The sequence below is a fragment of the Rattus norvegicus genome, chromosome 12 (genome assembly GCF_021556685.1).
Source record: "Rattus norvegicus strain SHRSP/BbbUtx chromosome 12, alternate assembly SHRSP_T2T, whole genome shotgun sequence".
NCBI lineage: Eukaryota > Metazoa > Chordata > Mammalia > Rodentia > Muridae > Rattus > Rattus norvegicus.
The window spans coordinates 48,174,225-48,190,902 of record NC_141545.1 but is presented as its reverse complement, the minus strand read 5'-3'; the positions used below and the strand labels follow the sequence as shown (position 1 = coordinate 48,190,902).

Sequence of the window (16,678 nt, the reverse complement as noted above, 5' to 3'; positions counted from 1 at the left end):
GCTTGCTTTTCTGTTCGTGTGCGTATGTGGGTGAACAGGCGCTCACACACACACAAAAACAATACCAACAAAAGGAAGTTTATGACTCGCGAGGACCAGGTGTGCTGTCTGCCTGTGAAATCTCAGAAAGAGAATCATAAACCCCACCCTGACATGACTCCGTAGGGAACCCCTATCTCAAACCAACAGGGAAAGGCCCGGCATAATGGTTTGTGACCACAGCCCCACTGCTGGGGCTGAGACAGGAAGTTCGCTGCAAATTCATGGTAGGTCCGGGCCACTGAGTTCCAAACCAGCCCGAGCTACACAGGTCCTGACTCACCTCCCACCACAAACAAAACATTTTGAGGGCAGGTCATGGTTCTGTCTCCCGGGAGACAGAGGTAGTCAGAGCTCTGTGAGTTCAAGGCCAACCTGGCCTACATGTCAAGGATCCCAGTCTCCAAAACAAAGCCCTCTTTGGTTAGTTTTGTTTTGAACTTCTGTGGTTTGTGGCGGCTGAACTCATGTATTCCGGCTGATAGGTCAAGGGCTTTTTACTCCCTGAGCCATCTCATTTGCCCAAACGAAAACTTGACATTAAATGACTCAAATGCGTCAACGGGTAGAGGTGCTTGTTACACAGGCCTGGTAACCTGAGATCCCTGGAGCCCATGCAAGGATGGAGAACTGACTCCACAGGGTTAGTTACCCTTTGACCTCCAAACGTTCTCCCTGGTAACACATTTTTTCCCCTTATTTTATGTATATGAGTACACTGTCACTGTCTTCAGACACACCAGAAGAGGGCATCGGATCTCATTACAGATGGTTGTGAGCCACACTGTGTTGCTAGGAATTGAACTCAGGACCTCTAGGAGAGCAGTCTGTGCTCTTAACCACTGAGCCATCCCTCCAGCCCCCAATACACAATTTCTTAACTACTCTTGTCCTGACCTATTTTCCTCCTGGGAATGGCCTTGATCTCCCACTTGACCCAACTCTCTCCAGCTTCTTGGCCAAGCTCAGAAGAAAAAAGGCCAAGAAGTGGGGAAGGGATGAAGGGTGCTCGGATGAGGCAATGATGGGAATGATAGTTGTGTGGCTGGGCTCCGGGCATAGCCTATTTGGTAGAGCGCTACTTGAAAGATCTTAATGAAGTCTGTTGAAATTGCAGTCATGGGTCCTGTGATATAAACCAGTAACAGGGACTTGCCTAGCCTGTGGGGCCTGGGGGCTCCTTCCCCAGGCTCGCAAAGGTAAAGGCAAAAACCCCTCCAAGACTACAATAATAGTTGCCAGTGGCTAGGGGGGCATGAGGCGTCGTTCAGTGGGTCCAGCGTTTCAGAGGTGTAGGGTGAGACCTAAGCAAGGTGAATGGACGTCATACAATCGAACCATCAAACTGAAAGTGATTATTTTTCTTTCCCCCCATAATAAACAGGTTCTTGAGGAGCTGGAAGAGAGAACCCAATGGCTAGAAGTATTGTCCCTCTGGCAGAGGACCCGGGTTCAGCTCCCAGCACCCACACTGAACATCTCCCAACCTCCTCCTCTCCCTCCCTCCCTCTCTTCATTCTTCCCTCCCTCCTTCTCTTCTTCTCTCCCTTCCCTTCCTCTATTCCTCCCTCCCTCCCTGCCTCCCTCACTCACTTCACTTCTTCTCCACCCCTCTCTCCCCTTCCTCTTCTCCCTCCCTCCCTCTCACCCGCCCCTTACTCTCTCACACATACACACCAATAATAAAAAGAAAACAAAATGGCTGGAGGTAGGACCCCCGCTGAAAGGGTGCTCCACCAGCCTGCGTCTGGTGCAGTGGCGGATGCCTGTTAGTCTAGAACTTGAGAGTTAGAAACAAGATCAGAAGTCAAAGGTCGCAGATCAGAAGTCAAAGGTCACATCCTTGGCTGCTGCGTGTCAAGTCTAAGGTCACCCAAGGAGACCCTGTCTCAAAAAACAAGCAAACAAACAAACGTTCAATGTAGAGAAAAAGAGAAACAAAGCAAGAAAGAAGATGGAGAAATGTCAGGAACTGGGCCTGAGTTGCTCCGTGAGTTTATTTCGCTGTCTTCTCTACCTCTGCTTGTGTATACTGCTTTTTTCACTGAATGTTCACGCATACGCAACAAAAACTAAAGATGGATGGCATATATAAGCTTTCCGCTTTGCTTTGGAGACAGAGGGGCCTCACTATGTTGTAGACTTTAACTCCTACACTTACTGTGTCTTTCCTCAGCCTGCCGAGTAGCCGGGAACACATGTGTGTGCCACTGCCACTCTGTGTGTGTGTGTGTCAGTGTATGTGTGTGTGTGTCTGTCTGTCTGTCTATGTGTGCCTGTGCGTGTGTGTGTCTGTGTATATGTCTGTGTGTGTGTGTATGTCTGTGTATGTCTGTGTGTGTGTGTGTATTCTCCTGTGAGTGGGCACATATGTGTGTATGGGTGTGTACTTGTGTGTGAAAGCCAGAGGCTGACACACCGTCTCCCTCCGTCTCTCTCTATTCATTTAGAAGGGTCTCTCAAGTGAGCCCAGAGCTCTGATAGGGGATAGCCAAGCTAACCAGGTTCCTGGTTGGTGGGGATCCCCTTTCTCCAACTCACTCTGAGCTGCAAGAAGTCTGTCATGCCTTCCAGCATTGAATGAGCTCTGGGGATTTGAACCTTGGTCCTCTTGCTTGCAGGAATTATTTTTCCCTCTGAAGCGTCTTCTCAGCCTTCTCCTCCCTTCTCATTATTTTTTCCTACTTTTATCTTCTATGTATAATAGGTGTTTTGTCTGGATGGATGTGTGTGGGCCAAGTGCATGCCTGATGCCTGCAGAGATCAGAAGAGGCCACGTGGGTCTCAAACCTGGGTCCTTTGGAAGGCCGGACAGTGCTTTTAACTCCTGGGCCATCTTTCCAGCCCCTGCCCACCCACCTTGTTTTCAGACACAGTTTGACTCTGAGACCCAGGTTGACTTGGAACTCACAAATCCCCTGCTTCAGCCTCCCAAGTGCTGGGATCTCCGGCCTGCAGTACAGCCTGACCTCGGTCACTTTCAGGCTGTGTGACTTGGAACAGATTATCTGACTTCCCTGAGCCTGCTTCATCCTGTCAAGTGGGGAAGATGACGTCCACAATGCTGTCAGGAGACCTGTTGCTGAGCTTCATGGGCAAAGTCCATCACCTTCTGTGCCAAGCCTTCGGGAGTGCTTACCTGAGGCAGTGTGCAGCTCTTTTAAGTATTTCCAGGAAACCGGAGCCTTATCCTCTGAGGGTGCAGCAGATGTGACCTTGACCCTGCTGAGTGTGGGTATGCCGGCACCTGAAGGAGTCAAGAAGCTATCGGGGCTGTACTTTCCACTTGACATTGTATTTTTTTTTTCCCCAGGCAAGGAGAGGCGAGGCGGTGGTTCACACACCTGTGCGTGGATCTCAGCCAGCAGAGAGCAGAGCACGGACTGCAAGAGCCTGGCGAGGTCTACAGGGAACTTCAGCAGGGACTGCGGATGGTAGCTGTTGCTTAGTATGACCTCTGCGCTTAGTGTGGCCCAGGAGAATTTGTCCAGGCTGCCGTGGAGAAACCTGCAGCACTCACTGCCCTGAATACGGTGACTCGGGTCACACACACACATTAACTAACCAATTAAAAATTGAATTTTGGGGCTGGAGAGATGGCTCAGTGGTTAAGAGCACCAATTGCTCTTCCAGAGGTCTTGAGTTCAATTCCCAGCAACCCTATGGTGGCTCACAGCCATCTATAATGAGATCCAATGCCCTCTTCTGGTGTGTCTGAAGACAGTGACAGTGTACTCACATACATAAAATAAATAATTTTTTTAAAACAATAGAATGTCTAACTGGATCTGCCTGAAAGGCTGGGTCAGGTTAGCCCTTAGTAAACACAATCAGTTCGGACTACTGTGTGTGCCAGCTACTTGTGCCTTGGACCACACATCTGTCCCCCTTAACATTAACATCCTTCAGTACCAACCCCAGGAGCAATGTCTACCTCTCTATCTTCTTTTGACCTCATAGCATCCACAGGGGAAGGACTTGGCACTTTGCTGGTCCCTGCATTTGAACTGGTACAGGGTCTTGAGCCTTGCAACCTTTCTCTTTGCAACCTGTGCATGCAGTGAATTTCCCGAGTGAGGCCTAAGGTTGGTTAGTGCTTGAAGTTTTGCTTTCTGGGTTTAGTTTTGTTTTGTTTTAAAGACAGGTTTCTCTGTGTAGACCTGGCTGTCCTGGAAACTGGTTCTGTAGACCAGGCTGGCCTTGAATTAAGAGATCTGCCTGTCTCTACCTCCCAAGTGCTGGGTTTAAAGACATGCACCACCACTCACTTTTAAATTCTTTATATTTAGTTTTATGTGTTCTGTGTGCATGTATGTATGTATGTACACTGTGTATACATACCTGGTTCCCTTTGAAGCCAGAAGAAGACATTAGATTTTTCTGGAACTGGAGTTACAGACAATTGTGAGCTGCCATGTTGGTGCTGGGACTTGAACCTGGGTCCTCTGGAAGAACAGACAGTGCTCTTAACCCCTGAGCCATCTCTCCAGCCTGCAGACCTGAATAAGAATATTCAACATGTATGCAAAAGATCCAGAAGACAGAGGCCACAGGGACACCACACAGTGGATTAGTAGTTGCCAGGAATTGGGAAGAAATAATTATCAGTGGGCACAAGGTTTCTTCTTGGGATGATTGAAGTGGAAACCTAAGGGCTCTGTGGAAAATCAGTCGGATGGTGATTTGCTGGGGCAAACGCATGAAGGAATCCTTTGTCAAAGTGGACACAGGTGTGAAAGGCTAAGGAAAGTTTCGCTGAAGCAGACACAGGAGAGAGGATGTTCTGCTAAAGCAAGCACGTGACAGGACCCGTGGTGAAGTGTTCTTCACTGACTACACACATGTGTTGGTTCACCTTACATTGCATACTTGAGCTGCATTTGTCAGGGCTCCATAGAGAGAAACACACCAAAAACTTGGGGTGATACGCTGCAGTTTCCTGCCGCTTTCACAGACTCAGGCTGATTGGCAGACATGTGATGTTTAGAGGCCGTAAGAATAGGACCAGGCAGACAGTGATGGAGGTCAAGCTTGGCTTGCTTGTAGAGCTCGCTGTGCAACGCTTGTGGGTCTCTCGTCTTCGCTGATCTTCGCTGCCCTGAGAGAGTTACAGCTGAGGACTTCTCCTGGCGTCCCTCCCTGGTCCCTCCTGCTAACTCGTGCTGAGGCTGAGGCCTGGCTGTCTCTGCTAGGCCGTGCCACCACTGCTGATTCGTGTTTGCTCTGCTGACTCTACCAAACTGGGCTGCTGGTGTCACTGTGAGGGGTTTGTGAGTGGACCGAGCTGCCGCTGCTGACCTGTGAACTGAACCGCTGGTTTCCTGACAACAAAGATGGGAGCTGCTCCAAAGAACCTTTCTAAACAGGTCCACTCCCCCCACCCCATATCCCTTCTTTTCCCCTACCTTGGGTGGGTGGTGGGCTACAAGGGAGGTTAAAGCATTTAAGAACCATCATTAGAAATAGGTTTTGAAAAACATTAAAGTTACAGATGGTAAGAACATGCTCCGTAACACATTAAAGGTTGTGGTTACACAACATAGTGAACACAGTAGGTGCCACTTATACACAAGTATGAAGCTAGTGTTATGTTATGTAAACTGTGACCCAAAGAGTTTCATATTGGGACTGGTCAGAAGGCTCAGTGGCTGAACACGCTCTGGGCCCAGTCTGACTACCTCAGTTTAATCCCTGGAACTTACATAGTGGAGAGAACAAATTCCTTTAAGTCAACTTTGGACCTCCACATATACAGCATAATATGCATACACACATAATAAACAAACAAATAGGGGTTGAGGGATGGTTCAGCGGTTAGGAGCACTGACTGCTCTTCCAGAGGTCCTGAGTTCAATTCCCAGCAACCACATGGTGGCTCACGACCATCTGTAATGGGGATCCGATGCCCTCTTCTGGCTTACAGGTGTACATGATGCAGACAGAGCACTCGTACATGAATGAATACATTTTTTAAAAATAGATATTATTTTTAAAAATCTAAGAAAGAAGTTTAAGGTTATCCTCAGCTACAAAAGTTCGAGGCCATAAAGGAATTGGAAGCTTTCCTCAGATACCCCATGAATTCCAGGACAGCCTGAGACTTGTCATAATAGGGGGGAGGGGGGAGTAGTAAAAGATCCCAAGATCTGGAAACCATTTCCCTTGGGAAGGAAGTTCCAGGCACAGATCTGTGATGTTATTTTCCTTCCTCTCTTACAGGCAAATCCCTCTGGATTGTTCCCTGATAGACCCAAGGCCAGCCCAGAGTGGCTAAGAGCAAAGCAAACAGCCTTATCTCGGGAGAGTGGGGCCCCAGCTATAAAGAGGGAAAGTCACTTGAGTTCTTCCCTCGCCCAAGATGAAACTCCTTCTGCTGGCTGCTTTGCTCACAGGTAGGACCCCTGTCACCCCCTCTGAGTATCTCACAGTTTCTCCCTTCTCCAGTGCCTCCCTCCCACTGGTCACACTGGAATTGTTTGGGGTTCCCGTTGGGGTCTAATAGCCTCTAGGTCTGGGTCCCCTCCTCACCCCAATGTTCAGGTCAGCTGCCACATTTAGTCTCTAGGTCTGAACTCAGATGACCCCTAGAAAAATCTCCCCCATTCGCCTACCCTGCCTCTGGTGTGTCTATCTCCCTGGCACCACTTTCCCTGGTCTTGCCAGTACCCTAGCAACGTGTCTTTTTCTTTTAAAAAAACAAACTTATGGGGCTGGGGATTTAGCTCAGTGGTAGAGCGCTTACCTAGGAAGCGCAAGGCCCTGGGTTCGGTCCCCAGCTCCGAAAAAAAGAACCAAAAAAAAAAAAAAACTTATTTTTTTCTAAGCAGTCATAAGGGCACTCATCTTTAATTCCAGCACTCAGGAGGCAGAAGCCAGCTCTGTCTACAAAGTAAGTTCCAGTATAGTCAGGGTATAGTCAGGGCTACACAGAGAAACCCTGTCTTAATATATATATATATAAATATGTATATATCATATATACATAAACTTTACGTGTATGAGAGTCTTGCCTGCACGTATGATAGGAACTGTGTTAGCAGTGTCCACAGAGGTCCGAAGCGGGATCAGAACCTGTGGAACTAGAGTCATAAACAGTTGTGATCTGCCTGCCATACGTGTGCTGGAACCAGACCTGAGTCCCACACAAGAACCGTGCCCGAATGCACACGACTGCTGAGCCGTCTCTCCAGCCATCCTTATCCTCCCCGTCAGTATCATCACCGTCAATATTAATTACATAGCCTTGCTACGTGGCTCAAGATGTCCTCCACTGCACAGGATAGCCCAGACTTGGGACCGTCCTCTCTCGACCTCCCAAGTGTTAGGATTCCATCCATCCGTGAATTTTTTTTAAGATTTATTTATTATTATATTTATGTGAGTATAGCTGTCTTCAGACACACCAGAAGAGGGCATCAGATCTCATTATATGGTGGTTGTGAGCCACCGTGTGGTTGCTGGGATTTGAACTCAGGACCTCTGGGAGAGCAGTCAGTGTTCTTAACTACTGAGCCATCTCTCCAGCCTGTGTCTGCAATCCTTGTCTTGTTGACTCATTTGCATTTTCAGGTCCATTTACACACAGGCATTACGTAACAGGCTCCGCGTACATAGGCAGACTTTAGCATTGTTCATTGAGTCAAATGTATTTGGCACGTAAGTCATTTATACCCAACGATGATTCAGACCTGCAAGGAGTCAGGTTGGAGACGGAGCCTCGGAAATGAAAGAGCCGTGTGCACATTCCAGAAGCACATGTGTTCGTGCACACACACACACACACACACACACACACACACACACACACACACACACTGTGTGAGCTATCACAGTGTATCTAGCTTCTGCAAAGCACGAGTCTCAGACACAGTGTATTTACCACCACCACTGGGGTCACCCGCAGTACGGGGCAAGCCAGCTGCTCCCTCTCTTTGTCCCCAGGGTTCCCTCATATTCTGGCTAGCCAGAATGAGCCCCAAAAATGGAGAAAAAGAAGAGTAAGCTGGGCAGGGTGGTACATGCCCTTATCCTTGTGCTCAGGAGGCTGAGGCAGGAGGATTTCTAGTTTGATGCCACCCTTGCTTACATAGCAAGACCACGTTGTGGTGCTCATGTCCGTAACTCTAGCTCACTGGAGGTGGAGGCAGGAGGATTGCCCTGAATTCAAGTCCAGCCTATTCTACCATGCCAGGCCCTGTCCTGGAAAGAATGAAGGAAGGAGGCCAAGCTTGGTGTTGGGTGCGTTTAATCCCAGCACTAGGGAAACAGGCAGGCGGATCTCTGTGAGTTCAAGACCAGCCTGGTCTACAGAGTGAGTTCATGCCAGCCAGGACTGCATAGACCTTGTCTCAAAAGGTTAAAAAGAACAAAAGGAGATTGGGGATTTAGCTCAGTGGTAGAGCACTTGCCTAGCAAGCACAAGGCCCTGGGTTCGGTCCCCAGCTCCGAAAAAAAGAAAAAAAAAAAAAAAGAACAAAAGAAAGATTAAAGGCAACATGAGACAATAAGGTGGTGGGAGACAATGAGGCAGTGCTGGCGACTGAGGAGACAGGACCCCAGAAGTCCCTCGTTCTCTGTGCTCTTCAGGCAGCAGGACTCTGTGCAAGTGTGTGAAGGGCTCTGTTCCCCCACTCTGCTGTGCAAAGCCTGCGCTTGCTTGGGGCAAGCAGGCCAGGTTTGCTCATTTGTTCAACAGAGTATTATGGGGTATCTACTAGTACCAGGCACGCACTTCACTCGGCGAGCTTATTCTCTGCTTATCTATATTCAGCTCACCACATGCACACACACACACATACACACACACATGCACACACATACAAACACACATACACACACATAAACATACACATAAACACACACAAACACACATAAACACACACAAACACACACACATACAAACACATACGAACACACACAAATGCACACAAAAACACACATACAAATGTACATACATACAAATACACCCAAACACACACACATATAAACACACACAAACATACACACACATACAAACACAAACATATACAAACACACATACACCATACAATACATACACAGACACACCACATACACACAAACACATATCACACACAACAAACACACACCACATACAAACATATACAAACAACACACCACACACACAAAAACATACATAAACAATACAACGCACAAATACACAACACACAAGCACACACACCACACACACACACACACACTCACACACGACAGAGACACACACTTTAAGGCTTTAAGGAGTATGAAAACCAGGAGACCTGCTCTTGAGAACCTCATGTCCTATAGAGGGGAAGGCAGCACATCCAGCAAACAGACTGGGTGAGAGCACTTCCGTCGATGAGGTGAAAAGAAATGCTACCAGGCAGGTGGCCCTAGGATGCCTAGCACCCACAGAAAAAATCCAGGCACAGCAGCGACACCCCCATCATCCCACAATTTCAGAGAGGGACATGGGAAGATCTCTGGGTCTTGCTGCTCAGCCCCCATAGCCAGTCAGCAAATCCCTGGCTCACTGAGAGGCTCGGCATCAAGACCAAGAGAGTGAATTAAGATTCCAGATGTTGAGGGGTTGGGGATTTAGCTCAGTGGTAGAGCGCTTGCCTAGCAAGCGCAAGGCCCTGGGTTCAGTCCCCAGCTCCGAAAAAAAGAAAAAAGAAAAAAAGATTCCAGATGTTGGACTTTGGCCTCCACCTACACATGCACACCTGTATACACACACATATGAATCCCACTACAAACTGAAGTACTATGAAGCAAAAGAACACAGAGAGAAGCCACACACACAGCAGAGGCACCGCTTGGATGTGGAGCCCGGAAGGTCGTCTTTAATGGGGAAGTGTTGGGACCAAGCTCACTCTAGACATTCAGGAGGCTGAGGCAGGAGGATTGAGGTTTTAAGGCACAAAAGAAAGAAAGAAAGGGGGCTGGAGAGATGGCTCAGTGGTTAAGAGCACCGACTGCTCTTCCAGAGGTCCTGAGTTCAATTCCCAGCAACCACATGGTGGCTCACAACCATCTGTAATGAGATCTGGTGCCCTCTTCTGCTGTGTCTGAAGACAGTGACAGTGTCCTCATATACATAAAATAAATAAATCTTAAGAAAAAAAAGTAAGAACCAATTCTTGGTCCTTCCTCTCAAAAAAAAAAAAAAAGAAAGAAAGAAAAAGAAGGAAGAAAAGAGAAGGAAAGAGAAAGGAAGGAAGGAAGGAAAGCAAAAGATTAAATAGTAACAATTCAGCCCAAGGACTGGCACGGAGTGACTCAGAAGAGGTAAGTCTGTCCGTTCTTCCGGCCACTTGTCCATTGGTGACCTAGGCAGGAGTGGAAGCTGAGAGAAAGAAGAGATGAAGTGGAATCCCAGACCTTTGGACTGGACATTCGAGCATTTATGAACACAGCCCTAAGGCCATAGTGAGAGGAACTCAGAGTTGGCCCACACTGACCCAGCCTCAGCACAGACCTACTTACCTACTGATCCACTTCCTTTGGCAGTTCCTGAGTGTGGGCAGCACTGAGCACCACACCAGTCGACTATCCTTGCCCCCGTCTTCCTCCTCCCCCTCCAACACGTAGCCCAGGCTGGCCTCAGGCTCACTACTCAGTGCCGTGGATGGAAGTCAGGACTTTGTGCGTAGTTGGCAGACGTGATACCAATGCGACCACTCCCCAGCCCTTGTCTTTGCTTAATTGAAACAGGGTCTCGGGGAACCCCAGAAAGCCTTGAGCTTGCCTTGTAAGAAGATAACCTTGAACTTCTAATCCTCTTACCTCAGCCTCCAGAGTCCTGAGATCGCAGCGCGTGTACCGCCATAGCTGGCTTCTCCTTCGTTTTAATGGCTGCCAAGTCTCCCACTGTGCGCTATGTCAAAATGCTGACATCACAGAGGATGATCTGATGATGAAATTTGTACATCAGCTGCGTGCACCCATACCGCAGATCCTTTCTAACTCGGCCAGTGTAGAGCAATAAGCCTGTGTGTTCTGACTGCTTCTGGGTCTCGGGGTTCCTGCTAGAGCCATGAAGAACTTGAGTGCCAGCTAGGGTTAGGGTTTCACGGAGGCTTGAGTAGGAACAGGACTGCTTTCTCTCTCTCTCTCTCTCTCTCTCTCTCTCTCTCTCTCTCTCTCTCTCTCTCTCTCTCTCTCTCTCTCTTTTTCTTTCTTTCTTTCTTTTTTCGGAGCTGGGGACCGAACCCAGGGCCTTGCGCTTCCTAGGTAAGCTTCCTAGGTAAGCGCTCTACCACTGAGCTAAATCCCCAACCCCCAGGACTGCTTTCAAACTCCTCTTTGGCTGTTGACCAGAGCAGTGTGTTCTCACCTCTTCCATGGAGACTACCACGGGGCAGCTCACGATGTGCTGGCTGTCTACTCTGACAGTAAGAAGGCAAGCAAGGCAAAAGGCAATCTTTATATAACTTAAGGTCAGAGGGGTATCCCAGGCCAGTGCAGTGGTGTTCATTTAGAGTCCTACCACTCGGGCTGGGGATTTAGCTCAGTGGTAGAGCGCTTACCTAGGAAGCGCAAGGTCCTGGGTTCGGTCCCCAGCTCCGAAAAAAAGAACAAAAAAAAAAAAAAAAAAAAAGAGTCCTACCACTCGGGGAGGATGAGGCAGGAGAGTTGCTACAGAGCTGGAGTAACAGGGTAACTCTTTCTCAAAAGGGTAGACACACTGGGCTTGAGACATGGATCAGCGGTTAAGAGCACTGACTCCTGAGTTCAATTCCAAGCAACCTACTCATAAATAGAATAAATAAATCTTAAAAAAAAAAAAAAGCAGACATCTTCCTGCTCAGGTCTGATGACTTAGCTCACTAGAGCCGTCCTCTGACCTCCCGAGTGTACGGACCCCAGGGAAGGTGAGAGCAGAGAGCCGGCAGGCATTAGACTCCCGGGAAGGCACTGGACGGATTTGAATGTGCTGTGTGCTTTTACAGCAGGCGTTACTGCACACAGCATCAGCACTCGGGCTGTGTGGCAGTTCCGCAATATGATCAAGTGCACCATCCCCGGGAGTGATCCCCTGAGGGAGTACAACAACTACGGCTGCTACTGTGGCTTGGGCGGCTCAGGCACCCCAGTGGACGACTTAGACAGGTGAGTGGTCCGCCGGGTGGGAGACTAGGGTGTGTGCACGGGAGTGGGGACAGAGAACAAGCCGATCATCTCTCAAGAGGCAGGAGTGGGAGACCTGCACAGTCACTGAGCATTGTGTATTTTCTTTTTGTTCAGTTATTATTATTTACTTTTGTTTTGTTTTGTTTTCAAGTCGGGGTTTCTCTGTGTAGCCCTAGCTGTCCTGAGACTCTGGCTGTGAACTCAGATATCCTCCAGCTTCTGCTTCCTGAGTGCTGGGATTAAAGGCGTGCATCACAGCGCCCAGCATATATTTTCATCTCTTTTTTCTTTTTTTTTTTCGGAGCTGGGGACCGAACCCAGGATATTTTCACCTCTTGTCATGTAAAGAAATAGATCCAAGAGGACCCCCTTAGCTCGTGGTCCCAGAACGTGCAAAGTGTGAATGTAAACTGTGCAATGCTACCCTCTAGCGGCGGAGCCGGGTACTGCCAACCATCTACATGTCAGCCTTAACTTCAAAAAAACGTCATTGCAACTAATTTCAGACCTTAAAATTTCACTGTATTCCTGTAGCTCAAAAAAAATCTAAATACATAAAATATTCAATGAAAAACATGTTTTGAGACAGGGTCTCGCTGTATAGCCCTGGCCGATCTCAACTTGGAGATCTACCTGCTTCTACCTTCCAGGTACTGGAATTAAATAAAAGCAGGCACCACGACACCCGGCAAAAGTTGCTTTCAATAAATCTATGCTGATAGAGATCATAGATCCTCGAGCCTCGGGGCCATTAGCTCTGGAGCACTGTGTTTAAGTTAGCCTCGAATGTTTGAAAAAGCCCGTAGGTGAGAACCGACTTCCGGTGGTCCACGCCTCTCCTTCCGCTCTTCCTTCTCGCCAGGTGCTGCCAGACTCATGACCACTGCTACAATCAGGCCAAGAAGCTGGAAAGCTGTAAATTCCTCATCGACAACCCCTACACCAACACGTACTCATACAAGTGCTCCGGGAACGTGATCACCTGCAGCGGTAGGGTTACCCTCCGGGACCTCTGGACTCTGCCTGGCCTTTGGCCGGTCTGGAGGGGGGAGGGAGGGATGGGGACCGTCACCGTTTAGTGCACCTTCCGTTGGTCTCATCTGACCCCCCCGAACAACCTTAGGTAGAGAGAGCCACATCACTCCAAAGTCTCTGTTTGAAAACATTTGAAAGATTTTTTTTTCTTTTTATTTTTTTCGGAGCTGGGGACCGAACCCAGGGCCTTGCGCTTGCTAGGCAAGCTCTCTACCACTGAGCTAAATCCCCAACCCAAGATTTTTTTTTTTTAAGATTTATTTATTTATTTTAGGTACCGCATTCTGCCTGCATATGTGATTGCAGGCCAGAAGAGGGCACCAGATCTCATTATAAAGGGTTATGAGCCACCATGTGGTTGCTGGGAATTGAACTCAGGACCTCTGGAAGAGCAGTCAGTGCTCTTAACCACTGAGCCATCTCTCCACCCCCATTTGAAAGATTTTATGTTTTTGTTTTTTTCTTTTCTTTTTTTCGGCGCTGGGGGCTGAAAACACAAGTCAGTTACAGATCGCTGGTCTAGCATCCACAGAGCCCTGAGTTCCATGTCTAGAACCCATAAATTGGCATGGTGGGGCACACGTGTGGTCCCAGCAAGGAGAGGCAGGATAAATAATTTTATAAGTGGCAGTTGATGTAACAGTTGATATTATAAATGTATTCAGGAAATTAACACAGCAGCAGTTCTTCTGAAACCTAGCTAGTGCCCAAATAGCAACACAGAGACGAGGATTTATTTACAACTTAAAAGCACAATAATTAGACATTAAAATTCTATTCTAATTCTCTAATCTGATCTTGCTCTCTCCCAGCCAAAACTCCCCCAAATACTTGCACTTAGGGCCTTTCATGGTCCAGTGGAACTCTCAAGTCAGACATCTCCTGCCTCCTGTCCAAATCCTCCTGCCTCTCTGAATCCTTTCTTCTCCCACAAGTCCCGCCCTGTTCTCTCTGTTGCCTAGCTATTGGCTTTCCAGCTTTTATTGACAAGTCAGAGAATAAATGGTGAGCATAATTTACACAAACTTGAGCCAGGAGAGTGTGTGTGTGTGTGTGTGTGTGTGTGTGTGTGTGTGTGTGTGTGTGTTTTAAGATTTATCTATTTTATGATATATGAGCTGTTTTCAGACACACCAGAAGAGGACGCCAGATCCCATTACAGATGGTTGTGAGCCACCATGTGGTTGCTGGGAATTGAACTCAGGACCTCTGGAAGAGCAGTCAATGCTCTTAACCACTGAGCCATCTCTCCGGCTCTCCTGAGACAGGAGATTCTTAATATTAGCATTGCAATATGGTCTCCGGATTGATGGTGGACTAGGGAGAGCAGCAGGTGAATACTACAAGGGTCATCTTCACACACTCACAAAAACATTATCCCAGCCAATATTTGTACTTTTCTGAATTTTAGCTTTATATGCACATGTGTCTTAGTCAGGGTTTTACTGCTGTGAACAGACACCATGACCAAAGCAACTCTTATAAGGACAACATTTAATTGGGGCTGGCTTACAGGTTCAGAGGTTCAGTCCATTATCATCAAGGCGGGAGCATGGCAGCATTCAGGCAGGCATGGTACAGGAAGAACTGAGAGTTCTACATCTTCGTCTGAAGGCTGCCAGCAGAATACTGACTTCCCGGAAGCTAGGAATCGGGTCTTAAAGCCCTCGCCCACAGTGACACACCTCCTCCAACAAGGCCACACCTCCTCCAAGGCCACACCCATCGCAAGGCCACACCCCTCCAGCAAGGCCACACCCCTCCAACAGGTCACACCTCCAAAGAGTGCCACTCCCTGGGTCAGAATATACAAACCATCACCATCACAGAATGTTTGCTTTTAATTTTGTGTTTGTGTGTGTGCGCGCGCGCATGAGCATGTGTTGTTTTTGTTAAGATAAGGTTTTTCTGTGATTCCCTGACTGCCCTGGAACTCGGTCTGTAAACCAGGCTGGCCCTGAACTCAGGGATCCGCCCACCTCTGCGTCCCAAGTCCTGGGACTAAAGGCGTGCACCACCACACCTGGCAATGTTCATTTATTTTATGTCTAGGAATAAGTTGGCACCCAGGTGTCTTCTTCACTCGCTCTCAGTCGTATCTTGAGAGACCCAGCCTCTCACTAAACATGGTACTCACTTGTAGCTAGTTCGACTTACCAACAAGTGTTGGCGGTCTGCGTCCCCACTTACTGATAGAGTTAGAGATGCCCCATCCACACCTGGCTCCTGGGCTGGGGGACCCTAACTCAGGCCCTCCTGCTTGTGTGGTAGCCACTTTACCCACTGAGCCCCACAAGACGTGCATTTTTTTTTTTTTTTTCGGAGCTGGGGACCGAACCCAGGGCCTTGCGCTTCCTAGGCAAGCGCTCTACCACTGAGCTAAATCCCCAACCCCAAGACGTGCATTTTTATTATAATTAGGGAACTCAGACGTACTTTTGTTTGCTCCGCCTCTCAACCCTACGTCTGCAGTCAATGGGACAGCTACCAGCTGCTTTCAGTTACGAACTGTCATGCGGGATCCCGGGCTCCACTCAATTCTCTGTGCTTGTTTCTCTCCAGAAAAAAACAACGACTGTGAGAGCTTCATCTGCAACTGTGACCGGCAGGCCGCCATCTGTTTCTCCAAGGTCCCCTACAACAAGGAATACAAAGACCTTGACACCAAGAAACACTGTTAGGCTGTCACCCCACTTCCTGTCTATGCCGTCCCCGCTCCCCTTGCTGTCTTATTTCTGCACCGCACCCTCTAATAAAGTACCAGCAGAAAGAAAGAAAGCCTGGGTTTGGTGATTGTAGTCTCTGTCCACCGAGCACTGCTAGATCCTCAGAGGGAAACATTCTGTCCAGCCTTGGAAGCTCAAAGTGAATGGGAACGTTTCCAGGAATTGGGCACCTTGTGAGTGGATGATAACCCGGGGATGGTAGCACACGCCTTTCATCCCGGCACGCAGGCGGTAGAGGCAGGCAGGTCTCGGTGAGTTTGAGGCCAGCCTGGTCTACAGACTGAGTTCCAGAGATAGCCATTTGTCTTGGAACTTCTCTTTCCAACTGTCCATCCCCCCCACCCCGACCCCTACACTTTTTTCTTTTTTCCTTCTTTGAGATAGCCTGGGTGGCCTGGAATTTCCTGTATGATATTTTTTGAGACGGGATTTTAGCGACAGGAGGATCAGAAGCTTCGAGTGGACTGGAGAGGTGGCTCAGTGGTTAAGAGCACTGTCTGCTCTTCCTAGTGGTCCTGAGTTCAAATCCCAGCAACCACATTACAGCTCACAACCATCTGTAATGACATCTGATGTCCTCTTCTGGTGTGTCTGAAGACTGCTACGTATTTATATATAAAATAAGTAAATCTTAAAATACCAGACGCTGTGGGACATAATAAACCTAAGGGGACCGAGCATAAATGATTTGAAGGCGGGATTACATCGTGGTGGCCGTTGCATCTTCACATAGCCTTATCTCACGC

At 48.3% G+C, this 16,678-nt stretch overlaps 1 protein-coding gene across 2 annotated transcripts; it reads left to right on the top strand.

Annotated features, from left to right (window-relative positions):
• Nucleotides 1-6,174: 6,174 nt before the first annotated feature.
• On the top strand, nucleotides 6,175-15,984 carry Pla2g1b (phospholipase A2 group IB). Of its 2 annotated transcripts, none has more exons than XM_087578159.1 (4): nucleotides 6,175-6,431; nucleotides 11,994-12,150; nucleotides 13,034-13,161; nucleotides 15,769-15,984. In XM_087578159.1, exons 1-4 carry the CDS (start codon nucleotides 6,398-6,400, stop codon nucleotides 15,885-15,887), a joined length of 438 nt encoding a protein of 145 aa, XP_087434285.1. In that variant the 5' UTR covers nucleotides 6,175-6,397; the 3' UTR covers nucleotides 15,888-15,984.
• The last annotated feature ends 694 nt before the right edge of the window (nucleotides 15,985-16,678 follow it).